This window comes from Trypanosoma melophagium, assembly GCF_022059095.1.
Source record: "Trypanosoma melophagium isolate St. Kilda chromosome Unknown ctg4segment1, whole genome shotgun sequence".
Classification (NCBI taxonomy): Eukaryota; Euglenozoa; class Kinetoplastea; order Trypanosomatida; family Trypanosomatidae; genus Trypanosoma; species Trypanosoma melophagium.
This window is the reverse complement of record NW_027125179.1, coordinates 212262-237500: the sequence shown is the minus strand read 5'-3', so window position 1 is coordinate 237500 and position 25239 is coordinate 212262. Positions and strand designations below refer to the sequence as shown.

At 45.8% G+C, this 25239-nt stretch overlaps 15 protein-coding genes across 16 annotated transcripts in view; all 15 read left to right on the top strand.

The window, feature by feature from the left end:
• Positions 1-501, top strand: part of LSM04_005209 (uncharacterized protein) — a gene marked incomplete at both ends in the record, with an annotated part of 1113 nt that extends 612 nt beyond the window's left edge. Inside the window, one exon of the mRNA XM_067338975.1 lies at positions 1-501. This exon is cut by the window's left edge and continues 612 nt beyond it. Coding sequence (XP_067187892.1) covers positions 1-501 — 501 coding nt within the window.
• A 534-nt stretch (positions 502-1035) lies between these two features.
• Positions 1036-2661, top strand: LSM04_000564 (uncharacterized protein; the record flags this gene model as incomplete). Of its 2 annotated transcripts, none has more annotated exons than XM_067338974.1 (1): positions 1036-2661. In XM_067338974.1, one exon carries the CDS (start codon positions 1036-1038, stop codon positions 2659-2661), a length of 1626 nt encoding a protein of 541 aa, XP_067187702.1. The 2 variants fall into 2 exon arrangements, with proteins under 2 accessions (XP_067187702.1, XP_067187701.1); XM_067338973.1 differs by having other exon boundaries at positions 1696-2661.
• Positions 2662-3416: 755 nt separating this feature from the next.
• On the top strand, positions 3417-4439 carry LSM04_001829 (uncharacterized protein; the record flags this gene model as incomplete). The annotated part of the gene is made up of 1 exon (XM_067338971.1): positions 3417-4439. The coding sequence occupies one exon, from the start codon at positions 3417-3419 to the stop codon at positions 4437-4439; it is 1023 nt and encodes a 340-aa protein (XP_067187755.1).
• An 849-nt stretch (positions 4440-5288) lies between these two features.
• LSM04_002164 (uncharacterized protein) lies at positions 5289-6247 on the top strand (the record flags this gene model as incomplete). The annotated part of the gene is made up of 2 exons (XM_067338970.1): positions 5289-5511; positions 5550-6247. 2 exons carry the CDS (start codon positions 5289-5291, stop codon positions 6245-6247), a joined length of 921 nt encoding a protein of 306 aa, XP_067187774.1.
• A 312-nt stretch (positions 6248-6559) lies between these two features.
• Positions 6560-7690, top strand: LSM04_007590 (Glucokinase; the record flags this gene model as incomplete). Its single annotated transcript, XM_067338969.1, has 1 exon — positions 6560-7690. The coding sequence occupies one exon, from the start codon at positions 6560-6562 to the stop codon at positions 7688-7690; it is 1131 nt and encodes a 376-aa protein (XP_067187991.1).
• A 747-nt stretch (positions 7691-8437) lies between these two features.
• On the top strand, positions 8438-9397 carry LSM04_003915 (uncharacterized protein; the record flags this gene model as incomplete). The annotated part of the gene is made up of 1 exon (XM_067338968.1): positions 8438-9397. The coding sequence occupies one exon, from the start codon at positions 8438-8440 to the stop codon at positions 9395-9397; it is 960 nt and encodes a 319-aa protein (XP_067187840.1).
• A 312-nt stretch (positions 9398-9709) lies between these two features.
• Positions 9710-10840, top strand: LSM04_003932 (Glucokinase; the record flags this gene model as incomplete). Its single annotated transcript, XM_067338967.1, has 1 exon — positions 9710-10840. One exon carries the CDS (start codon positions 9710-9712, stop codon positions 10838-10840), a length of 1131 nt encoding a protein of 376 aa, XP_067187841.1.
• A 745-nt stretch (positions 10841-11585) lies between these two features.
• LSM04_005096 (uncharacterized protein) lies at positions 11586-12545 on the top strand (the record flags this gene model as incomplete). The annotated part of the gene is made up of 1 exon (XM_067338966.1): positions 11586-12545. One exon carries the CDS (start codon positions 11586-11588, stop codon positions 12543-12545), a length of 960 nt encoding a protein of 319 aa, XP_067187884.1.
• A 311-nt stretch (positions 12546-12856) lies between these two features.
• On the top strand, positions 12857-13987 carry LSM04_007828 (Glucokinase; the record flags this gene model as incomplete). The annotated part of the gene is made up of 1 exon (XM_067338965.1): positions 12857-13987. One exon carries the CDS (start codon positions 12857-12859, stop codon positions 13985-13987), a length of 1131 nt encoding a protein of 376 aa, XP_067188003.1.
• Positions 13988-14788: 801 nt separating this feature from the next.
• Positions 14789-15724, top strand: LSM04_005589 (Endonuclease V; the record flags this gene model as incomplete). The annotated part of the gene is made up of 1 exon (XM_067338964.1): positions 14789-15724. The coding sequence occupies one exon, from the start codon at positions 14789-14791 to the stop codon at positions 15722-15724; it is 936 nt and encodes a 311-aa protein (XP_067187904.1).
• Positions 15725-16046: 322 nt separating this feature from the next.
• LSM04_004959 (Short-chain dehydrogenase/reductase SDR) lies at positions 16047-17075 on the top strand (the record flags this gene model as incomplete). The annotated part of the gene is made up of 1 exon (XM_067338963.1): positions 16047-17075. One exon carries the CDS (start codon positions 16047-16049, stop codon positions 17073-17075), a length of 1029 nt encoding a protein of 342 aa, XP_067187876.1.
• A 327-nt stretch (positions 17076-17402) lies between these two features.
• LSM04_006517 (Aminotransferase) lies at positions 17403-18638 on the top strand (the record flags this gene model as incomplete). Its single annotated transcript, XM_067338962.1, has 1 exon — positions 17403-18638. One exon carries the CDS (start codon positions 17403-17405, stop codon positions 18636-18638), a length of 1236 nt encoding a protein of 411 aa, XP_067187937.1.
• A 465-nt stretch (positions 18639-19103) lies between these two features.
• On the top strand, positions 19104-20102 carry LSM04_003131 (Glyceraldehyde 3-phosphate dehydrogenase; the record flags this gene model as incomplete). The annotated part of the gene is made up of 1 exon (XM_067338960.1): positions 19104-20102. One exon carries the CDS (start codon positions 19104-19106, stop codon positions 20100-20102), a length of 999 nt encoding a protein of 332 aa, XP_067187812.1.
• A 1339-nt stretch (positions 20103-21441) lies between these two features.
• LSM04_005998 (Aminotransferase) lies at positions 21442-22749 on the top strand (the record flags this gene model as incomplete). The annotated part of the gene is made up of 1 exon (XM_067338959.1): positions 21442-22749. The coding sequence occupies one exon, from the start codon at positions 21442-21444 to the stop codon at positions 22747-22749; it is 1308 nt and encodes a 435-aa protein (XP_067187915.1).
• Positions 22750-23563: 814 nt separating this feature from the next.
• On the top strand, positions 23564-24871 carry LSM04_006569 (Aminotransferase; the record flags this gene model as incomplete). Its single annotated transcript, XM_067338958.1, has 1 exon — positions 23564-24871. One exon carries the CDS (start codon positions 23564-23566, stop codon positions 24869-24871), a length of 1308 nt encoding a protein of 435 aa, XP_067187940.1.
• Positions 24872-25239: the final 368 nt, after the last annotated feature.

Here is a 25239-nt window from a genome sequence, read left to right as displayed (position 1 = left end):
ACTAATACTAATACTAATACTAATACAGACTCTATTGAGATGCATAGTCATGATCATAGTGTGAAAGAAGCGGAAAGTGAAAAGATCCTTGTGGAGGCGTATAATACCAGTCTTCACTGTGTATTAAAGCGTGATTTAATACTATCTGTGGTGTCTGAAGTGGAAAGTAAGCTCACAACAGATGAGAAACCGTTTCTTATTGCACGTACGGTTTATGGTGTTTTATCAGGCGTTAGTGCAGCACTGCGTACACCACATGTATTAGCCGTGAATACCGCAAAATCTCTTTTACAGCTGGAAACAATGTCAGCCCATAATACGGAATTGGTGGCCTTTCTTAATGATGTGGTTATTGTTTTACACGCCGCATTAAGTATGCGTTCTAGAGGGAATGCACCTTTATCACATGTAAATGTGATTGAGGCATTGTGTAAGGTGTACAGCCCAGTGCTGGGGAATGTTCAGGATTTGAATTGGATTACACTCGCACGCTCCTTTTAGACAGGATTAAAAAGAAAGAAAGGACGAAGAAAAGAAATGATAATATTTGTTTCACAAATGCTATATATATATATATATATATATATATATATATGGGATATATGTATTTTTCTTTTCTTTTTTATCTTTGTAATACCATCCTCTCGTCTGGATAGGTTTATGAAATAAATGAAAAGAACGAAAGTGTGGGGATTGGGGAAACGAACGAGAAGAAAGAAAAGCAAAAAAAAAACAGTTTCACCAATTGATACCAGCTGTTTGCTAAATCAACCTCATCATTTATGCATTGATACACTCTTTTTTTTTTTTCGTTTGTTTGTGAAGAGTTTTTTTGTTGTTGGTGGTGGTGGTAGTGGTAGTGCTTTCCTATTAATTCTCTTTTTCTTTGATTTTCACTTTCTCTCTCTCTCTAAATATATATATATATATATTTCTGTATTCGCTTTCTGTGTATAAAAGAAGAGGGGTGGAAAAGAAAAAAAAGGCGGTTTGCGTGTTCTCTACAAATTTAGCCTACTTTAGAAGACTAGAATTATGGAGGAACAAGAAGGAGAAAATATCGCAGAACAGAGCGTTGAAGCCTCTAACAATAATAAGAATAATAATAATAATAATAATAATAATAATAATAATAATAATAATAATAACCCCACATTTGATGAAAGTGGAGTTGTTCCAAATCATGTTCCTCTTGCTTCATCATTATCGACTGCCCCTAAAAGTGCAGCGTCTAAAATGACTGCTGCAGTATTTGCTATTCGTGAACGTCGTAATTGGCTTATTCATCAACTTTATATTCGCCAGGAATACACAGAATGTCTTTGTGTCATAGAATCTCAATTACAGGAGTGTGAGGGAGTGTGTGAGTATGCATTATATGTAAAGGGATTATTAATGCGACGTAATGGAAAACTAGAGGAGTCTTTTAATCTCTTTCAAACGGCACTTCTTATTAATCCACAGAATCCTGTTAATCAGAAACAAGTCGCACAGGCTTTAATGTTACTTGGGCAACATCGTGCTGCTATTGATGCCTATCGCGATGCGGAACATATACGTCTCGTTAACGGAGGAGGCGATGATTGGTCATTGCAGTATAATATAGGCCTTTGTTATATGTATCTTGGAGATTACAAAGAGGCGGAATTATCGTTTGTAAAGTCTATTAGTATTCAACGACATGATTGTTGTGTGATGCAATTAGGTAAGGCGCTTGTTATGCAGAAAGAGTATGAGCGGGCTATTGCTTTATATGAAGAGGGACTTCAATCATCTCCAGAAAATCCAGATCTTCTTACCGCGGTAGGACTTTTATATCTTCAATTAGGTAAAACCCCAAAGGCATTTAATTATGTTGCCAAGTGTCTAACAATTAATTCATCCAATCCAACGGCTATTATGGCCGCTGCTGGTGTAATGCAGGAAAATGGAGACTTTAGTGTGGCATTACACAAATATAGAGTGGCGGTACCACAACTTTCCCATTCTGCACGTTTGTGGAGTAATATCGGTATGTGTTTCTTTGGACAACAGAATATGCATGCCGCTGTAGCCTGTTTGCGTAAAGCAGTTGCACTTGCCCCATTTGAATGGCGAATTACATATAATATGGGACTTGTTTTCTTACATTTACGACAACTTGCCTCGGCATTTCATTATCTCGCTGCCACTACACATTTACAGCCTCATTATGCGCCGGCTTATATGCATCTTGGGGTTTGTTCGGCATTAATGAATGATACTGTAAATGCCTCTGCTGCTTATAAACGTGCACTTGCTATTGATCAGGATCTACTTATTTTATTGAACTACACGATTACATTGGTGAATGCGGGAAAAATGGAAGAGGCACGAATACAGATGGAGGGCTTTATGCGTGTGTGGGCACATAAGGATAAGAGAGAGCGGATGGAATGGGGTCCAGTGTTTTTACGTACGGTGAAGCTGCTGAATATGCGTCTCTCTATAGGGACTGGGATGTATGATTTAAACAATATATGCAAGAAGAATAGTAATGATGATGATAAGGTGTGTAGTAGGAGTAGCAGTAGTAGTGGTAGCACCAACGGTATCAACGGCGAGGGCAGCAACAGTAGAAATACTATAGAAGTAGAGGCAGAAAGGGAGTCATCTGATGAAGTAGAAAATAATAACGTTTGAGAGGCAGAATACTGGGCTGGACTAATATATATATATATATCGCAACTATATACACGTATTTTCATTTGCACCACTAAATATACTCAATATTCAAAAAAAAAGAAAGAAAGAGACATAGAAAACAAAATTATAGGAAAAAAAAGAAAAGAGTAAGAGAATCTCTAAACTGGGTATATCATTTCCAGGAAGCTTCCAAAGATTCTTTTATCATATATACGTTGTTTATTATTATTATTATTATTATTATTATTATTATTATTATTATTATTATTATTATTATTATTATTATTATTATTATTGTTATTATTGATATTGATATTATTATTTTGAATTTTTTTCGTTTCCTTCTTTATACTTGGATGTAAGTATGAATTCCCCTGTAATAATATTCGTTTGTACTACTTCTTTTTTACGTTTTTTTTTTCAGTTGCAGCAGCACCAGCTAGAGTCGAACTTAAAAAAGGCGGCACCTCTATTTATAATATAACAAGAGAACTGCTAGATAGGTAAAAAACAAAACCAATAAATAAGAAGGTTATTTTGCTACCTCCAACTGCTTTTTTGTGGTTCTTCAGTCATTTCTTTTTCTCGCACGCAAAAGACCAGAAATCTACGCGCATATATACAAACAGAGAGGTAAATAGATAAAGAGAGATAGTAGAGGACTGTACATCATTCAAACAGAGAGAAAAGGTGCTTTCTTATTCTTTTTATTGTTCCTACGTAGAAATATATCTTTCTATTTGTTTTTGGAAATGGATACTCAAGAAGCTATTCTTGAAGATATTCGTCGAATTCGGGCTGAGATTGACCGTGTTTCATGTGAACGAGATGAACGGGCACTTTCTGAAGTTCGCACTGCCGTGAGTTCTCTAATGGGAAACCGCTACGGTGGTTCTTCTGTATACTACACTTTCTCTTGCATGGTGATACCCCTCATTATATGTATTGGCTCTGTTTTACTTTATTCCTCGGCAAAGATGTTGAATGAGCGTTTAACGCGAAAAAAACTGTGGAAAAAAGTTTGTCAAACCCCAGTCGTAAAGGCAGAACTCAATGTACGCAAATTGAGTCATGCATCCCGACGTGCCTCTCGTCGACGTACAATCTTTGTTGTGGTTTTAAAGTGCATTGTAGCCGTTTCTGTTCTCTTGGTCTTTGTGGGGTCACGATTCTTAATGGAGACAACATTTCGCTCTTGGTTAAAAGGACTGTTGTTATCACCTGCCGCCTTCACTGATCCTGCGGCATCCACGGCTGCTGAATTCACCCCAGACGTGTGGCAAGAACTCTATTTTGATCTCATGTCCCTTTTCAGTCTTGACTGGTTCAGAGATATTCAAGGATTAATGATCTTTTCTTTTATCGGATCTGGTCTGATGGTACTTGGCCTACGCCTATTACGCTCGGCCAGCGATGATGTCATTGCCCTTAACACGCGATCCACCTCCTCTTTATATCTCCTGAAGAAGGTGGATGACAGATACGCTGCCAAAGGACAGGAACTCATGCAAAAACAAATTTCAGAAATGGTGGCTATGCTATCAGACTGCATGCAGGTACAGGAAAATGGGCAAAACATGCAGAAACATGGTGCGGTGGATCAAGGGAAGGAAAAAGTGCAGGAGATTGAACCGGAGAAAAAAGAAAAGGAAGGAAAGGGAAAGAAAAAAGAGGAGCAGAAAGAGGATAGTCAGCAACGTGAAGAAGAAAAGAATGAAAAGAAAATAGATGATCTAAAAAGGGATTCGACCCCTCAAAAGAGTGCTGTAGAATAAATAGAAATTCTATCTATTACTCCTCGAAGGTAGAGTACAACAGCGTATGTAGAAGGTAAAAGCAAAAGAAAAATTTTAAAGAACTGGGTTTATTGAAGGAAATGCTGTTTCTTTTTTTTTCTTTTCTCCCCCAACTGTGTTTTGTTTTATGAACAAAAAAACGAAGAACGAGAATGAACAAAATGTAAATAGTTATCACTGTGTTTTTCTTCTTCTTTGGTATGCGCGCTCATACGTCAGATAAGCCGTTTTTCAGGTATTAATCCCGGACATACGACAAATTAGGTATTTTCAAAGGATGGAATTCAGTAAAAGAAAAATCTCTTGTATATAATTATTCATTGGTCACTTAAGGATGAAAAAACAACAACGAAAGAATGAGTTTGGATTTTACGTTATTCGCACCTCTTTGTAAAGATATTCATTGCCCCAGTATTGATATTTATATTATCCTGTTTTGATCTACTTCCCAAGAACTACACCCAAACATATGAGATATATACTTTATTTTCTTGCATCCATCCGCAAACCCTAAACACACATAGGCAAACATATATGTTTTAAACATATAAACACCAAAACCACTTCAAAAATTAGTGAATCACATTCCAATAAAATAGAGAAAAGGATAAATTCAAAATAAATCGTACTTCTATCTATATCTCTCTGTACACCCACGGCGGTGCCGGTAAGTTGTGTTATTAATAACTATTTGGAGAAAACATAGTGGCGCTGTCATTGGTATCATTGTCTGCCAGAAGTAGTAATTGGGGTTCTTGCTGGTGCCTGTCTCCGCACACACATACACATACACATACGCATACAGAGAGCGATAGAAGGCGATCGACGATGAATCGTGCGGGTGGTTCTGTGTATGCACACGCCATGGCGCAGTTCGCTGTGTGCCGACAGCCGTGGGATGAGTACATTCGGCTGCTGACGCGGCAGGACTCGCGGCCGTACCACGTGGCGCCGCAGGAGGAGCCGGCGTACAGGGGAAGGAAGCGGGGCCGCGAGGGGTGGCTCTTTGGGCAGCAGGTGCAGCTCCACTACCACCGCTTCCCAGACGAGGGTCTCCTCACCAACCTCACGCGCTGGCGCACCGGCGAGACGGTGGGGACATCGCCCTCCAGCAGTTTCGCAACGCGCAGCCGTTTGACATCGAAGACAAGGACCCGCAAGGGATGCAGCGCCCCTCTCCTGAGGTGTATATGAAGCTGAACTACAAAAACCCTGCCACCATCTCACGATTTCTTACCCGGACAGGTCACATGTACCCGGCGGACATTCTGCCGCTAAACCCGGAGGCTGTTGTGAAGCTTCGTGTGGCAAAGCCCCAGGCCATTCGTATTGGCCTCTACCCTCGCTTTGGCAATCCCTTCTGGTTTCGCTCGCAGAAGTTCCGCCCGAAGGCATATCAAGAGAACTACGACCCTACTACATACTCCACAAAGCACACTATGGAGCATTTTGCCTACAACTGGGTGCAGACAGACCGCATTCGGCGCTACTTCAAGGGACTGGAGGAGATGCACAAGGGTGCCTCGGCTGGCGCGCGGGGCGGGGCTGCTGTCACGGCTGAGCAGAAGCAGCAGGATCAATTCTATTCTCCCGAAAATCAGCCCATTTCCATGCACCGCAACAATACATCCTACATGGCGGATGTGGAGCGATCTGTGAAGAACCCAACGGTTCCGGGTCTCATGTCGACAAAGGGTATGAAGAAGAAATTCCACAACCTGTACTCCTCGACATCAACGAAGCGTATGGGATTCTCCAACCCCACGTTGGGAATCAAGAAGGTGTAAGAGGAAGAGAGGGGAGGAGAGAGAATCACATAGTGATACTTCTTTGCTGAAGCTGTTTGTTGTGGTTGATGTTGTTGTTGTGGTGGTGGTGGTTATTTTGATGTTTTCGTCTGAATATGGATAAGAAAACACATCTGTCTTCAGCGTATAGCTGCGACATGTTTTGGGGTGTGCCTCTCTTTGTATTGTGGAATCTGTCACACACTGCTCTATGCCTGCCTTCTTGTTTTTTTTTCTTTTTTTCGCCCTCCCATGCCTATAGTGTCATCCCTCGCCTACTGTTAACAAGAAAATCACCAAAAAGGAGAAGAAATGGATATCCTCGAGGTCACCCTCGACCAGTTACGCACCGAGATTGCAAAGCGTTCTTGGGCTGCGCCTCTTATATTCATTGGTGACGTTGGTGGGACAAGCGCCCGCTTGGGATTTGCGCGGCGCTGCAGCAATGACGGGCTCTGCGCCATCACCACGCGCTTCCACATGAAGAACAAGGACATCAAGGACCTCCTTGAGTTTTTCCGCGTGATCCTTGCGACCGTGCCTGCGGATGTCCTCGCCCGCGTTTCTGCTGGTGTGATCAACGTCCCCGGCCCCGTGACGGGTGGCACTGTTGGCGGACCGTTCAACAACTTGGCGGGCCTTGCACGCCTCGCGGACTACCCGTCCGCATTGTTCCCGCCGGGCCGCAGCGTCATTCTCAATGACCTCGAGGCCGGTGGCTTTGGTGTGCTGGCCACCAGCGACACACACACCTTCAAGGAGTACTTTGAACTCATGTGGGAAGGCACGCTGTGGAATAAGTGCGAGAAGCAGCCAGCAGGGACTGTGCTTGGGTGTGGACGCTGTCTCGTGCTGGCGCCTGGCACAGGACTTGGAAGCTCTCTTGTTAACTACGATGCGATGTCAAAGAAGTACATCGTCATTCCCCTGGAGTTGAGCTCGCAAACACTTCCAATGCGAGACGATATTGAATACATCCAGAAGGCTGCTGCGGAACTGAAGTTGCTCCCCAATTATGAAGACATGGTGAGTGGTGCAGGCCTGGAGTTTCATTACCGTCAAGCGGTCGGTGGGCGTAAGCCGTCGATACCTGCGGCACAAATTGCGCAGCTCGCTCGCGAGGGCGATGCTGACGCCATGAAGGCAATGAAGCTGTTCAACATGTACCTCATGCGTGTTGGGAGCGAGTCCAGCATGGCGTTTGTACCCCTCACCATCGTGCTCATCGGGGACAATATTGTGAACAATGGATTCTTCTACAGCAATTCCGAGAACGTGAAGGAGATGCGGCGCGAGGCTCTCAATCATCCGATGGAGCGCTTTGGTTTCCAGAGCCGAGTGACGTATCTCCGCCAGAAGAAGAAGCTGAATCTCAATCTTGTTGGTTGCTGCCGCTGCGGTATGACACTCCTTGAGAGCGGACAGCAGAAGTCAAAGCTATAATGATGAGGGCAATGCCCACAGTCTTGCATAAGACGAGAAATGTACATCATGAAGAGAGAGAAGGAATAGAATAATAAGACTTTATAGGAAAATACGCAAAACGTTGGTAAAACGAAAGCAAAAGCGGGGTGAAAATGTTTTTCTTCTGGATGAAACGTTTTTTTTTTTTTTTGTTGTTGTTGTGTGTATGTGTTCTTGTTTTCCCCTTAATGAGGGGCCAACACGCATGGTGCACACGCATGGTATTTTTGCTTTTTTTCCTATGCTTTCCTTTCTCTACACATTCGAAACGAATTCTTTTACATGTAGGTGCATTATTTGCGTTGTACACTGGCGTATGGAAAAAAACGCTTGAGCGCCGTGTATCACCTCAATGGATAAACCTACTGTTATTATGTTTTAAGCAACTCTCGTGTCTACTGTGTCCAGTATCAATATATGTATTTCAAAGGGTCTACTGAGGGACAACAAGGCGCAACCTCTTTTCTTTTTTTCCTTTCTTTTTTATTTCTTTGGGTCAACTTTTTTTACATATTTCGCTTGCGTGCTCAATGTAATTTCTCCCTCTACTCCTGCGGTAATGCCGGTAAGTTGTGTTATTAATAACTATTTGGAGAAAACATAGTGGCGCTGTCATTGGTATCATTGTCTGCCAGAAGTAGTAATTGGGGTTCTTGCTGGTGCCTGTCTCCGCACACACATACACATACACATACGCATACAGAGAGCGATAGAAGGCGATCGACGATGAATCGTGCGGGTGGTTCTGTGTATGCACACGCCATGGCGCAGTTCGCTGTGTGCCGACAGCCGTGGGATGAGTACATTCGGCTGCTGACGCGGCAGGACTCGCGGCCGTACCACGTGGCGCCGCAGGAGGAGCCGGCGTACAGGGGAAGGAAGCGGGGCCGCGAGGGGTGGCTCTTTGGGCAGCAGGTGCAGCTCCACTACCACCGCTTCCCAGACGAGGGTCTCCTCACCAACCTCACGCGCTGGCGCACCGGCGAGACGGTGGGGGACATCGCCCTCCAGCAGTTTCGCAACGCGCAGCCGTTTGACATCGAAGACAAGGACCCGCAAGGGATGCAGCGCCCCTCTCCTGAGGTGTATATGAAGCTGAACTACAAAAACCCTGCCACCATCTCACGATTTCTTACCCGGACAGGTCACATGTACCCGGCGGACATTCTGCCGCTAAACCCGGAGGCTGTTGTGAAGCTTCGTGTGGCAAAGCCCCAGGCCATTCGTATTGGCCTCTACCCTCGCTTTGGCAATCCCTTCTGGTTTCGCTCGCAGAAGTTCCGCCCGAAGGCATATCAAGAGAACTACGACCCTACTACATACTCCACAAAGCACACTATGGAGCATTTTGCCTACAACTGGGTGCAGACAGACCGCATTCGGCGCTACTTCAAGGGACTGGAGGAGATGCACAAGGGTGCCTCGGCTGGCGCGCGGGGCGGGGCTGCTGTCACGGCTGAGCAGAAGCAGCAGGATCAATTCTATTCTCCCGAAAATCAGCCCATTTCCATGCACCGCAACAATACATCCTACATGGCGGATGTGGAGCGATCTGTGAAGAACCCAACGGTTCCGGGTCTCATGTCGACAAAGGGTATGAAGAAGAAATTCCACAACCTGTACTCCTCGACATCAACGAAGCGTATGGGATTCTCCAACCCCACGTTGGGAATCAAGAAGGTGTAAGAGGAAGAGAGGGGAGGAGAGAGAATCACATAGTGATACTTCTTTGCTGAAGCTGTTTGTTGTGGTTGATGTTGTTGTTGTGGTGGTGATGGTTATTTTGATGTTTTCGTCTGAATATGGATAAGAAAACACATCTGTCTTCAGCGTATAGCTGCGACATGTTTTGGGGTGTGCCTCTCTTTGTATTGTGGAATCTGTCACACACTGCTCTATGCCTGCCTTCTTGTTTTTTTTTCTTTTTTTCGCCCTCCCATGCCTATAGTGTCATCCCTCGCCTACTGTTAACAAGAAAATCACCAAAAAGGAGAAGAAATGGATATCCTCGAGGTCACCCTCGACCAGTTACGCACCGAGATTGCAAAGCGTTCTTGGGCTGCGCCTCTTATATTCATTGGTGACGTTGGTGGGACAAGCGCCCGCTTGGGATTTGCGCGGCGCTGCAGCAATGACGGGCTCTGCGCCATCACCACGCGCTTCCACATGAAGAACAAGGACATCAAGGACCTCCTTGAGTTTTTCCGCGTGATCCTTGCGACCGTGCCTGCGGATGTCCTCGCCCGCGTTTCTGCTGGTGTGATCAACGTCCCCGGCCCCGTGACGGGTGGCACTGTTGGCGGACCGTTCAACAACTTGGCGGGCCTTGCACGCCTCGCGGACTACCCGTCCGCATTGTTCCCGCCGGGCCGCAGCGTCATTCTCAATGACCTCGAGGCCGGTGGCTTTGGTGTGCTGGCCACCAGCGACACACACACCTTCAAGGAGTACTTTGAGCTCATGTGGGAAGGCACGCTGTGGAATAAGTGCGAGAAGCAGCCAGCAGGGACTGTGCTTGGGTGTGGACGCTGTCTCGTGCTGGCGCCTGGCACAGGACTTGGAAGCTCTCTTGTTAACTACGATGCGATGTCAAAGAAGTACATCGTCATTCCCCTGGAGTTGAGCTCGCAAACACTTCCAATGCGAGACGATATTGAATACATCCAGAAGGCTGCTGCGGAACTGAAGTTGCTCCCCAATTATGAAGACATGGTGAGTGGTGCAGGCCTGGAGTTTCATTACCGTCAAGCGGTCGGTGGGCGTAAGCCGTCGATACCTGCGGCACAAATTGCGCAGCTCGCTCGCGAGGGCGATGCTGACGCCATGAAGGCAATGAAGCTGTTCAACATGTACCTCATGCGTGTTGGGAGCGAGTCCAGCATGGCGTTTGTACCCCTCACCATCGTGCTCATCGGGGACAATATTGTGAACAATGGATTCTTCTACAGCAATTCCGAGAACGTGAAGGAGATGCGGCGCGAGGCTCTCAATCATCCGATGGAGCGCTTTGGTTTCCAGAGCCGAGTGACGTATCTCCGCCAGAAGAAGAAGCTGAATCTCAATCTTGTTGGTTGCTGCCGCTGCGGTATGACACTCCTTGAGAGCGGACAGCAGAAGTCAAAGCTATAATGATGAGGGCAATGCCCACAGTCTTGCATAAGACGAGAAATGTACATCATGAAGAGAGAGAAGGAATAGAATAATAAGACTTTATAGGAAAATACGCAAAACGTTGGTAAAACGAAAGCAAAAGCGGGGTGAAAATGTTTTTCTTCTGGATGAAACGTTTTTTTTTTTTGTTGTTGTTGTTGTGTGTATGTGTTCTTGTTTTCCCCTTAATGAGGGGCCAACACGCATGGTGCACACGCATGGTATTTTTGCTTTTTTCCTATGCTTTCCTTTCTCTACACATTCGAAACGAATTCTTTTACATGTAGGTGCATTATTTGCGTTGTACACTGGCGTATGGAAAAAAACGCTTGAGCGCCGTGTATCACCTCAATGGATAAACCTACTGTTATTATGTTTTAAGCAACTCTCGTGTCTACTGTGTCCAGTATCAATATATGTATTTCAAAGGGTCTACTGAGGGACAACAAGGCGCAACCTCTTTTCTTTTTTCCTTTCTTTTTTATTTCTTTGGGTCAACTTTTTTTACATATTTCGCTTGCGTGCTCAATGTAATTTCTCCCTCTACTCCTGCGGTAATGCCGGTAAGTTGTGTTATTAATAACTATTTGGAGAAAACATAGTGGCGCTGTCATTGGTATCATTGTCTGCCAGAAGTAGTAATTGGGGTTCTTGCTGGTGCCTGTCTCCGCACACACATACACATACACATACGCATACAGAGAGCGATAGAAGGCGATCGACGATGAATCGTGCGGGTGGTTCTGTGTATGCACACGCCATGGCGCAGTTCGCTGTGTGCCGACAGCCGTGGGATGAGTACATTCGGCTGCTGACGCGGCAGGACTCGCGGCCGTACCACGTGGCGCCGCAGGAGGAGCCGGCGTACAGGGGAAGGAAGCGGGGCCGCGAGGGGTGGCTCTTTGGGCAGCAGGTGCAGCTCCACTACCACCGCTTCCCAGACGAGGGTCTCCTCACCAACCTCACGCGCTGGCGCACCGGCGAGACGGTGGGGGACATCGCCCTCCAGCAGTTTCGCAACGCGCAGCCGTTTGACATCGAAGACAAGGACCCGCAAGGGATGCAGCGCCCCTCTCCTGAGGTGTATATGAAGCTGAACTACAAAAACCCTGCCACCATCTCACGATTTCTTACCCGGACAGGTCACATGTACCCGGCGGACATTCTGCCGCTAAACCCGGAGGCTGTTGTGAAGCTTCGTGTGGCAAAGCCCCAGGCCATTCGTATTGGCCTCTACCCTCGCTTTGGCAATCCCTTCTGGTTTCGCTCGCAGAAGTTCCGCCCGAAGGCATATCAAGAGAACTACGACCCTACTACATACTCCACAAAGCACACTATGGAGCATTTTGCCTACAACTGGGTGCAGACAGACCGCATTCGGCGCTACTTCAAGGGACTGGAGGAGATGCACAAGGGTGCCTCGGCTGGCGCGCGGGGCGGGGCTGCTGTCACGGCTGAGCAGAAGCAGCAGGATCAATTCTATTCTCCCGAAAATCAGCCCATTTCCATGCACCGCAACAATACATCCTACATGGCGGATGTGGAGCGATCTGTGAAGAACCCAACGGTTCCGGGTCTCATGTCGACAAAGGGTATGAAGAAGAAATTCCACAACCTGTACTCCTCGACATCAACGAAGCGTATGGGATTCTCCAACCCCACGTTGGGAATCAAGAAGGTGTAAGAGGAAGAGAGGGGAGGAGAGAGAATCACATAGTGATACTTCTTTGCTGAAGCTGTTTGTTGTGGTTGATGTTGTTGTTGTGGTGGTGGTGGTTATTTTGATGTTTTCGTCTGAATATGGATAAGAAAAACACATCTGTCTTCAGCGTATAGCTGCGACATGTTTTGGGGTGTGCCTCTCTTTGTATTGTGGAATCTGTCACACACTGCTCTATGCCTGCCTTCTTGTTTTTTTTCTTTTTTCGCCCTCCCATGCCTATAGTGTCATCCCTCGCCTACTGTTAACAAGAAAATCACCAAAAAGGAGAAGAAATGGATATCCTCGAGGTCACCCTCGACCAGTTACGCACCGAGATTGCAAAGCGTTCTTGGGCTGCGCCTCTTATATTCATTGGTGACGTTGGTGGGACAAGCGCCCGCTTGGGATTTGCGCGGCGCTGCAGCAATGACGGGCTCTGCGCCATCACCACGCGCTTCCACATGAAGAACAAGGACATCAAGGACCTCCTTGAGTTTTTCCGCGTGATCCTTGCGACCGTGCCTGCGGATGTCCTCGCCCGCGTTTCTGCTGGTGTGATCAACGTCCCCGGCCCCGTGACGGGTGGCACTGTTGGCGGACCGTTCAACAACTTGGCGGGCCTTGCACGCCTCGCGGACTACCCGTCCGCATTGTTCCCGCCGGGCCGCAGCGTCATTCTCAATGACCTCGAGGCCGGTGGCTTTGGTGTGCTGGCCACCAGCGACACACACACCTTCAAGGAGTACTTTGAGCTCATGTGGGAAGGCACGCTGTGGAATAAGTGCGAGAAGCAGCCAGCAGGGACTGTGCTTGGGTGTGGACGCTGTCTCGTGCTGGCGCCTGGCACAGGACTTGGAAGCTCTCTTGTTAACTACGATGCGATGTCAAAGAAGTACATCGTCATTCCCCTGGAGTTGAGCTCGCAAACACTTCCAATGCGAGACGATATTGAATACATCCAGAAGGCTGCTGCGGAACTGAAGTTGCTCCCCAATTATGAAGACATGGTGAGTGGTGCAGGCCTGGAGTTTCATTACCGTCAAGCGGTCGGTGGGCGTAAGCCGTCGATACCTGCGGCACAAATTGCGCAGCTCGCTCGCGAGGGCGATGCTGACGCCATGAAGGCAATGAAGCTGTTCAACATGTACCTCATGCGTGTTGGGAGCGAGTCCAGCATGGCGTTTGTACCCCTCACCATCGTGCTCATCGGGGACAATATTGTGAACAATGGATTCTTCTACAGCAATTCCGAGAACGTGAAGGAGATGCGGCGCGAGGCTCTCAATCATCCGATGGAGCGCTTTGGTTTCCAGAGCCGAGTGACGTATCTCCGCCAGAAGAAGAAGCTGAATCTCAATCTTGTTGGTTGCTGCCGCTGCGGTATGACACTCCTTGAGAGCGGACAGCAGAAGTCAAAGCTATAATGATGAGGGCAATGCCCACAGTCTTGCATAAGACGAGAAATGTACATCATGAAGAGAGAGAAGGAATAGAATAATAAGACTTTATAGGAAAATACGCAAAACGTTGGTAAAACGAAAGCAAAAGCGGGGTGAAAATGTTTTTCTTCTGGATGAAACGTTTTTTTTTTTTGTTGTTGTTGTTGTGTGTATGTGTTCTTGTTTTCCCCTTAATGAGGGGCCAACACGCATGGTGCACACGCATGGTATTTTTGCTTTTTTTCCTATGCTTTCCTTTCTCTACACATTCGAAACGAATTCTTTTACATGTAGGTGCATTATTTGCGTTGTACACTGGCGTATGGAAAAAAACGCTTGAGCGCCGTGTATCACCTCAATGGATAAACCTACTGTTATTATGTTTTAAGCAACTCTCGTGTCTACTGTGTCCAGTATCAATATATGTATTTCAAAGGGTCTACTGAGGGACAACAGGGTGCGCGTTTCCCCCCTTTTATTGGCAAGTGAGCTGTACAGTTTCTTTTGGATACTTTTAGTTGTTTTTTTTTTATGTAGCAGTTTGTTGTTGTTTTTTGGTTTGTAAACATTATACTGTGTGTATTGAATATTTTTAGATCGATATATGTGTAAGTGGAAGGGTTAAAGGGTTTTGTGCTAATTATCTTTGTTTGTGTTTTTTTTTTTGCTTTTTCTACATGAAAGGGGTATAGAATCGTAGAATTTTAGGCAAAGTAGGTATTTTCTTGGAGGAGGCTGAAATTGACTCAATTCCCAGGTTGCGGTGTGTTTCGAGACCCACTTGCTATGTCTATTGCAAAGGATGATGCTATTAAACGGGAAGCGTGGACTGTTTTACAACAGGAGGTCGCCCAACTTGTCTGTGTCCCACGAACTGAAGGGACTGTTGAACGTTATACTACAGAAGGAGAAGAAATATCTATTTCGCCAGTTCCTTTTATGCTTCCATATAACCTTTTAAGAGAATATTCTTCTACTGTTCTTGGTCCACAGTTATATCAGGATTTCAATCGCTGCTCAAATTTATCAGTGTCATCCTCCTTTTTACCAGTTCTTCGGTACGTTGGTGGGTTGGATATCTCATTTGTGAAGGGAAGTAGTCTTGCAGTAGCGTGTCTTGTTGTTCTAGAGTATCCTTCCATGCGACAGATCCGTGTTTTCTTGCACCATTGCGAAGTAACAGAACCCTATATTCCAGGTTTTTTAGCATTTCGGGAAGCTGGACCTATTATGGAGTTGATAGAAAATGTACGAAGTACTTTGCTTGAAGAAGGATGCTTTCCACAGTTATTCCTTGTGGATGGTTGTGGAGTTCATCATCCCTTGCGTTGTGGACTCGCCAGCCATTTGGGTGTTTTGCTTGACGTTCCAACTATTGGATGTGCAAAAAATCTCATATATGTTGATGGCATAACCCGTGAAGCAACAAATCAACTCTTTACAACATCCGAAAATGATAGTCATCACACTGAGATGGGACCAATAGTAAAACCAATCATCGGACAGAGTGGTCTATTGTGGGGCTACGCCGCTACACCCAACAGTGATGTTAAGAAGCCTATTTTTGTTTCACCAGGGCATCGTATTGGCTATGCTGAGGCAACCGCATTGGTGCTTTCGATGTGTAAACATCGAGTGCCTGAACCCATTCGCGCTGCGGATTCTGCAGCACGTGAGTGTATTCGGTTAATGACAGTACAAAGTAATTCGTGTGGAAAGTGAGAAGATGGGGATTAGGAAATTGTTTTGTTTTTGTTTTTTCCCTCCGTTTTGCTGTTGTTGTTGTTGTTGTGTTTTTTTTTTTTTTTTTCGTTGTATCGAAGTGGTTGCTCTTATTGCTGGAACAGAGGACAAACCCCCCAAAAAAAAACCTCCTCTACCGGAGAAGAATTTCTTCCTAAATGGTTAATTGCTCTACATATTGCTATATCCCTGCTTCTGTATAAGTAAGTAAATAAATGTTGGGTTCTCAATAGTTTTTTTTTTTTTGCATTCCTTCATATTTTCTTGAAACTAAATAAAAGAGAAAAGGAACATTGTAATTATGATTTTCCTTATCTTTTTAAGTATTACAGGATGGATATTGTGGTCTATATATAGTTTTTTTGTCTACCGTCGCACCTCAGTTACAGGCAAAACGGTACTTGTCACAGGAGGAAGTACTGGTGTTGGTAGATGTATTGCCTTACGTTTTTATCAGCTTAATGCTAAAGTTGTTGTATGGGACTATAGTTTCGATAAACTAGAGAAACTTTCCCAGGAAGCGCGTCTTATTAAGCCATACCGAGGTGATAATGAGGGAGAAGAACAGGATACAAATGATGAGACCTCTGCAAGTCAGGAAAGTGGTCAAACCCCTTCTAATTCAAACTTTATGACAAGTGTTGTAGATTTTTCTAATCGTATTCATGTTCAACGGGCGGCAAAGTTGTTGGGTTCCGTTAATATTGTAGTGAATGCTGCCAATCTTTCATGTAGCAAACACTTTTTTGATCGCCCAGATGAATCCACAGAAAGGGTTCTTCTTACCAATGTCATGTGTCCTCTTGTTTTGGCTAGATTATACTTACCAATGATGTTTCGTCAGCAGGATGGTCATTTTGTTACAATTACAAATGTAGCGGGATTAATGGGCGATGGAGAACATCCAGACTACAGCGCTTCCCAGTGGGCAACTATTGGGACACATGAAAGTATTCAAATGATGATTGCTGGAAAAAAGGGAAAGCGTGGTAAAGTACGCAGTACGCTGCTTTGCCCGTATGGAATTCATTCATCATCATTAGTGAAAGCAAGTACGACGGAAACTAAAAGCCCTGATAAACCTCCTGTAGAAGAAAATTTAAATAGATCATCTATATTTAATCCTTTTAGTACCTTTTCTTTTATGCCTCGTCAACTCACACCTGAAGAGGTCGCCGATTGTTGCGTTTGGGCCGTTTGTTATGGAGTCGAACGCGTATATATACCAAATTCCCTATTGTTTTTCCCACTACTTCGTATTCTACCTGTTCGTTGGTATTTGTGGATACAATCTTTTTTTTCTTCTAGAAAATCTTCATCGGCTCAATGAAGCTTGTAATTGATAAGATAAGAAGAGTCATATTTCTGTACATATTTGAAAGGGAAAAAAAAAATCTTTTTGCCCGAAGCCACCAGTAGTTTTATTCTGAAGAAGTTAGTAACATATGCCTTTATATGTGCTTTTTTTTTACCTTTCACTCCGTTTCTTTTTTATTTATGAGTCAGTGAGTAAGTAGCTGAGTAAGGGTATTCGAGTGCAATACTCCTTTTTTCATAGCAACTCAATAATAGGAGCTAAAAACAAAACGAAAAAAACTATAAGGGATATAGTACAAAGAGAAAGTAAAAACAAAAAGTAAAACAGTTATCTCTCATCATGACAGCATGGAAGACATTGGAACCATCGCTGATGACGCAGAGGGCTGTTAATAAGCTTGAGGCGATATCTTATCGCACCTCCCGTGCACCTCCTGAGAAAACACAACTCAAACTCTCCATTGGAGATCCAACTTATGACGGTAATCTTGTTGTACCAACAAGTGCCACAGAGGCATTTGTGCGTGGAGTGGAAAGTAACAAGTATAATGGATATCAACAGGCCTTTGGACGACTAGAGGCGAGAGAAGCAGTGGCACAGTACTGGGGAAAGAAATTCGCTGGTGACCAAGTATCACATTGTAAAGCAGAAAATGTGATACTCACTTGTGGTGTTTCTGAGGCATTACTCACTGTAATCACATCACTTTGTGATGAGGGAGATAATATATTAATTCCCATGCCGGGATTCCCGTCGTATGATTTTATTTGTGATCTCTATAAGTTTGAGGGACGTCATTATCTTTGTAAAGTGGAGAAGAATTGGGAGATTGACTTTAATCATTTGCGAAGCTTAGTGGATGAAAAAACTAAAGGTATACTGATAACAAATCCATCCAATCCCTGTGGTAGTAATTTTGGTCGTGCACACATCAAAGATATAATTCGCCTCTGTGAAGAGTTACAACTTCCATTGATTTCTGATGAAATATATGCAGGTCTTGTTTTCCCTGGTGAAACCTTTGTTTCTGTAGCAGAGTTTGATACACCTGTTCCACGCTTTATTCTTGCTGGTCTCTCAAAAACGTTTATGATTCCTGGTTGGCGATGTGGTTGGATTCTTCTTATGGATACTGATAATCATGCAAAGGAGGTTCAAGATGGAATGCGTAATCTCAGTACTATATCACTTGGTCCTAATTCAGTTGTGCAAGGAGTACTCTCGGATATTTTGAATAACACACCAGCATCATATTTTGAACAAAATATTAAAGAAATATGCAATAATGCAACGGTATTTGCGAGTGCAATACCGCAGTGTCATGGTTTATCATGTGCAACCCCACGGGGAGGAATGTTTATTATGGTAAAAATTAATTTGGATGCTTTCAGTGATATAAAAGATGACATTGCGTTCTATGAAATGTTGGAAGATGAGGAGAATGTACAAGTTATACCCGGTACATTTTTTCAAATGCCAGGATACTTTCGTGTTGTGATTTCTCGACCGAAACATATTGTTGAGGAAGTTGTCGGACGTCTTCGTGAATTTTGCTCGCGTCACAAGAAGAATTAAGAGTGTTGGAAAAGAAAAAAAAACAAAGGGAAAGAAGATGAAAAAGAAGGAAAGAAGGTATGTGTAAGGTGAATTTGGTTGCAGAACTCAATTTCTATGGAGAAAAGGAAGATGTGTGGGATATGTAGAAAAACTGAAAAAAAAAAGAATAAATAAAAGAAAAGTGGTAAAGAAAAAAACGGCGAAAAAAAAAGACGAAAAGAGAGATCGAGTTTGTGCATGAGAAAAAGAAAAAAAGATGGATGCGAAAGGAAATATAATGTGGTAAGAGAGTGGATAAACCTATACATGTGCATGGATATGTTTTTTTTCTTTTATTTTTTTTTTTCCTCAATCTTGTCTCTGATATTTTTAAATAAATACACAAAAAGGAATATAGCAATCGAATTACTATTATTAATCAGTACTTACAATTCTTCATCGTATTATCTTTATTTTTGCTTGCATACTTTACTTGCGTATACAATGGCAATTAAAATCGGCATCAATGGTTTCGGTCGGATTGGCCGTATGGTATTCCGTGCGGCCCAACAACGCAAAGATATTGAAGTTGTTGGCATTAACGATCTTCTGGATGCGGACTATATGGCATATATGCTGCGATACGACTCCACCCATGGCCGCTTTGAAGGTACAGTGGAAGTACAAAATGGGGCTCTTGTCGTGAATGGAAAAAAGATTCGTGTTACCAGTGAGCGTGATCCGGCAGATCTCAAGTGGGCGGATGTTGGGGCGGAGATTATTGTGGAGTCCACCGGTCTTTTTCTCACGGAGGAACTTGCAAAGAAACACATTCAAGCAGGGGCAAAGAAAGTTGTCATGACAGGACCACCAAAGGATGATACCCCAATGTTTGTAATGGGTGTGAATAACACCACGTACAAGGGACAAACAATTGTTTCAAATGCATCATGCACAACCAACTGCCTCGCACCACTTGCAAAGGTGATTCATGATAACTTTGGTATTGTGGAAGGACTTATGACTACCGTACACGCCACAACCGCTACGCAGAAAACGGTAGATGGTCCTTCACATAAAGACTGGCGTGGTGGTCGTGGGGCGGCACAGAATATTATTCCCTCCTCCACTGGTGCTGCAAAGGCAGTGGGGAAAGTCATTCCCGCTCTTAATGGGAAATTAACAGGTATGGCGTTCCGTGTACCAACACCTAATGTCTCAGTGGTGGATTTAACAGCTCGTCTAGAGAAACCCGCCACATACGCACAAATTTCTCAGGCTATTAAAAAGGCATCAGAAGGAGAACTAAAGGGTATTATGGGGTATACAGAAGATGAGATTGTTTCTACCGATATAAATGGTGTGACTCTCACCTCTGTATTTGACGCCAAGGCGGGTATTTCGCTCAATGATCATTTCGTAAAGTTGATTGCATGGTACGACAACGAAACAGGCTACTCCCACAAGGTACTTGATCTCATTTCTTACATCTCAACACACTAAGCACTCCACAGGAACGAGTAGAAATGGAAAAGAAAAAGGAAAAAAGTAGAAGAATGGTGAAAAAAAAGTGACAATTCAATGGGCATATACGAGAAAGAAAGAAAAATGTAAAACGTCAACTTCGATATCATGTTTTTTTTTTTAGAACAATGGGTTACAATACAAGAGAATATTGCAAACTGGGAGTTCTATTTCTATCTGTATATATATATATATATATATATATCAGTTCACCACTCAGTTACAAGTAGCCTAAGGCCTTCCTAGTACTTAAAGGATAATTACTTTTCACACATTTTTATTATTCATCCTCAACTTTGATTTCTTTTTTTTTTCAGTTGGCACCATATTTTAAGACCAAGAAAGCATGTAGCAGAACTCGCAATAATACTTCACTATCACTGATAGAATCGAAAACCAGAATCCCGAAATGATAAGACGCGACTAGTGTGAAAGGAAAAAGAAAATAAATACAAAAGAAAGATCAACAGCACTCATTTCAAGCCGCACGAGCATGAACGCGTTGTTCTGCGGTCGGGTGACGTGCAAGAGGCTGATGTATACATGCACACACACTGCTGGCATTTGTGATGAATATGCTATGTTATATTATTGGAAGACGAGTCTGAACACTGATGCATGATATTTTACGGCACTGATGATGCAACACACGGCGGGCCATGCGCCTCGTCTCTTCTCCTACCCACACCAACCCCCAGTACACAGCACACAGGAACGTGGCAGGCTGCTGGGGGTCGCCTTCATCCCCCACGCGGTTCAACAACATGATCCTAGATGACGGAGCGCAAACAGCAGCACGTGATGAGAAGTATCTTTTTTATGTAACTCGGGAAAACTGAGTGAACACCTTGACGAGCCATTGGAACAATCGTTAGATAGTAGCGCTGACGCTGCCTGCGCACCAAACCATTTCCTCCCACACACACACACACACCTTTCCCTCCCGTGCACAACTACTACCACTGTGGCCGGCATCCCTTGTAATAGCGAGCGGACCGAAGTGCATCTCCGCAAGCCGCTCGTCTACACCGGGGGAAAGAGAAGAAAAAGAATAGTTTTTACTTTTTTGTTTTTCTATGTTGACGTTTGATTTGCCGAGGGATTTCTTCAGGATTTTTGCATTTTTTTTTTTTTTTTGATGCATTGGAGAAGTAACGTGAAGTTTCCTCTTGCTGTATTTTAGTCTGAGTATTTCTAGTTTTTTTTTTTTTTTTTTCATCTGACTATTTGTGAACACACTGCGAACAATCTTGCACTTGTTAAAAGAGCATTCAAGCGCATTTAGAAAGCCAACAATAAGACAGAAAGTAAACGCACAATGAGCTCCTGGGAGGTTCCGATGTCGACTCATGCGAGTCTTGTATTCAACCCCATCCGCACGGTCTCCGACAACGCGAAGCCGTCGCCATCCCCGAAGCCCATCATCAAGCTCTCGGTGGGCGATCCGACGCTCGACAAGAACCTCCTCACACCGGTGTCACACAAGGAAAAGCTGAAGGAGGTGATTGACACGCAGGACTGGAACGGGTACCTCCCGGTGGTGGGGGCCCCGGAAGCACGCGATGCCGTTGCAACGTGGTGGCGCAACTCCTTCGTCCATAAGGAGGAGCTCAAGCAGGCGATCGTGAAGGAGAACATTGTGTTCTGCTCCGGCGGCTCACATGGCATTCTCCTGGCCATCACGGCAGCCTGCGACAGGGGAGACTACGTGCTGCTGCCGAAGCCTGCCTTCCCGCATTACGAGACGGTGTGCAAGGCCTACGGCATTGGCATGCACTTCTACAACTGTCGGCCGGACAAGGACTGGGAGGCCGACCTGGACGAGATCCGCAGGCTCAAGGATGACAAGACGAAGCTGATGATCATCACAAACCCGTCAAACCCCTGCGGCAGTAACTTCAGCCGCAGCCACGTGGAAGAACTTGTGCGGCTCGCAGAGGAGCTTGAGTTGCCGATGTTCGCGGATGAGATCTACGCGGGCATGGTGTTTAAGGGCCAGAACCCCAACGCCGTCTTCACGTCTGTTTCCGACTTTAAGAGCACCGTCCCGCGAGTCATCCTGAGCGGCACTGCGAAGAACCTCGTCGTTCCTGGATGGCGCCTGGGCTGGCTGATCTGCGTTGACCCGTGCAACAAGGCACGCAAGTACCTGGAAGGCCTGCAGAAATTGGCGATGCTTGTGTGTGGCCCCAACACGCTTGTGCAGGGTGCGCTCTCCGAAGCACTGCTCAACACCCCGCAGAAGTACTTCGACGACAACATGCGCCAAATCGAGGAGAGCGCCATGTACCTCTACACCCACCTCGGTAACTGTGTCGGATTGGCGCCAACGATGCCTCAGGGCGCCATGTACGTGATGGCCCGCATTGATTTCGATAAGCTGCGTGACATCAAGACCGACGTGGAGTTCTTCGAGAAGCTGCTGGAGGAGGAGAACGTGCAGCTGCTGCCGGGAACCATCTTCCACGCGCCGGGATTCTTGCGGCTGGTGACGACACGGCCCGTTTCCGTGTATCGTGATGCTGTGGAGCGCATCAAGGCGTTCTGCCAGCGCCACGCCGCTCCGAAGGCAGCTGCTGCGCGTTCCGGCGAGGCCGTGCGGAACCCCGTTGGCCAGGCCTCGTAATTACGACGGCCGGTGTGTGTGTGTGGAGAAAGAAAGAGAAAAAAAAGTGTGAGAGAGAGAGAGTGAAAGACATCGCCGCCTCAGGACTCTCCTCTGTGTTCAACAAACTACTATTTGTGAACTGGTTGGTTATTTATTTTGAATTCTTCCCCCTCTTATTTTATGGAAATGAGCCCCAACAGGCACCAAGCAGAATGACAGAACGCAAAGAGACAAATGCTTTAATACACATCAATCAAAACGATCAAAACGCATGCATATTTTTTTGTGTTTTAAGGGTGGGCGATACCACACTGAAAGTTGTGGTGTCAACAGTCCCACTCCCTTTTTTTATTTTATTTTGTGTTCTAATTTCCTCTTCACGCATGTGTGCGTGTGTGTGCGTGGTGTGTGGAACTTGCACGTGCACTCTGTTTGCACGGTACCCGGGCCCCTGTTGTTATTCTTGTTGCCAATACCACAGCCCCATCCTCGCGGGCTTACCCGGGTGTTGGGATGGAACAACAAATAAGGTGGCCAGCAGGGTAAACCGGACCCTTTAGATGGAGCAACACACAGAGGAGTGTAAAAATGGAATGAAGGAAACAATGGAAGCAAAAGCAGTAGAGAGACAGAAAGGAAATCAACAACAGATGAAGAGAGTAGCAATAAAGAACATGTGCGATCTGATGCTACCCGTGCTGTGTCCTGCTGTACTTTCCCCCTGCTTTTTCATCTGACTATTTGTGAACACACTGCGAACAATCTTGCACTTGTTAAAAGAGCATTCAAGCGCATTTAGAAAGCCAACAATAAGACAGAAAGTAAACGCACAATGAGCTCCTGGGAGGTTCCGATGTCGACTCATGCGAGTCTTGTATTCAACCCCATCCGCACGGTCTCCGACAACGCGAAGCCGTCGCCATCCCCGAAGCCCATCATCAAGCTCTCGGTGGGCGATCCGACGCTCGACAAGAACCTCCTCACACCGGTGTCACACAAGGAAAAGCTGAAGGAGGTGATTGACACGCAGGACTGGAACGGGTACCTCCCGGTGGTGGGGGCCCCGGAAGCACGCGATGCCGTTGCAACGTGGTGGCGCAACTCCTTCGTCCATAAGGAGGAGCTCAAGCAGGCGATCGTGAAGGAGAACATTGTGTTCTGCTCCGGCGGCTCACATGGCATTCTCCTGGCCATCACGGCAGCCTGCGACAGGGGAGACTACGTGCTGCTGCCGAAGCCTGCCTTCCCGCATTACGAGACGGTGTGCAAGGCCTACGGCATTGGCATGCACTTCTACAACTGTCGGCCGGACAAGGACTGGGAGGCCGACCTGGACGAGATCCGCAGGCTCAAGGATGACAAGACGAAGCTGATGATCATCACAAACCCGTCAAACCCCTGCGGCAGTAACTTCAGCCGCAGCCACGTGGAAGAACTTGTGCGGCTCGCAGAGGAGCTTGAGTTGCCGATGTTCGCGGATGAGATCTACGCGGGCATGGTGTTTAAGGGCCAGAACCCCAACGCCGTCTTCACGTCTGTTTCCGACTTTAAGAGCACCGTCCCGCGAGTCATCCTGAGCGGCACTGCGAAGAACCTCGTCGTTCCTGGATGGCGCCTGGGCTGGCTGATCTGCGTTGACCCGTGCAACAAGGCACGCAAGTACCTGGAAGGCCTGCAGAAATTGGCGATGCTTGTGTGTGGCCCCAACACGCTTGTGCAGGGTGCGCTCTCCGAAGCACTGCTCAACACCCCGCAGAAGTACTTCGACGACAACATGCGCCAAATCGAGGAGAGCGCCATGTACCTCTACACCCACCTCGGTAACTGTGTCGGATTGGCGCCAACGATGCCTCAGGGCGCCATGTACGTGATGGCCCGCATTGATTTCGATAAGCTGCGTGACATCAAGACCGACGTGGAGTTCTTCGAGAAGCTGCTGGAGGAGGAGAACGTGCAGCTGCTGCCGGGAACCATCTTCCACGCGCCGGGATTCTTGCGGCTGGTGACGACACGGCCCGTTTCCGTGTATCGTGATGCTGTGGAGCGCATCAAGGCGTTCTGCCAGCGCCACGCCGCTCCGAAGGCAGCTGCTGCGCGTTCCGGCGAGGCCGTGCGGAACCCCGTTGGCCAGGCCTCGTAATTACGACGGCCGGTGTGTGTGTGTGTGTGGAGAAAGAAAGAGAAAAAAAAGTGTGAGAGAGAGAGAGAGAAAGACATCGCCGCCTCAGGACTCTCCTCTGTGTTCAACAAACTACTATTTGTGAACTGGTTGGTTATTTATTTTGAATTCTTCCCCCTCTTATTTTATGGAAATGAGCCCCAACAGGCACCAAGCAGAATGACAGAACGCAAAGAGACAAATGCTTTAATACACATCAATCAAAACGATCAAAACGCATGCATATTTTTTTGTGTTTTAAGGGTGGGCGATACCACACTGAAAGTTGTGGTGTCAACAGTCCCACTCCCTTTTTTTATTTTGTGTTCTAATTTCCTCTTCACGCATGT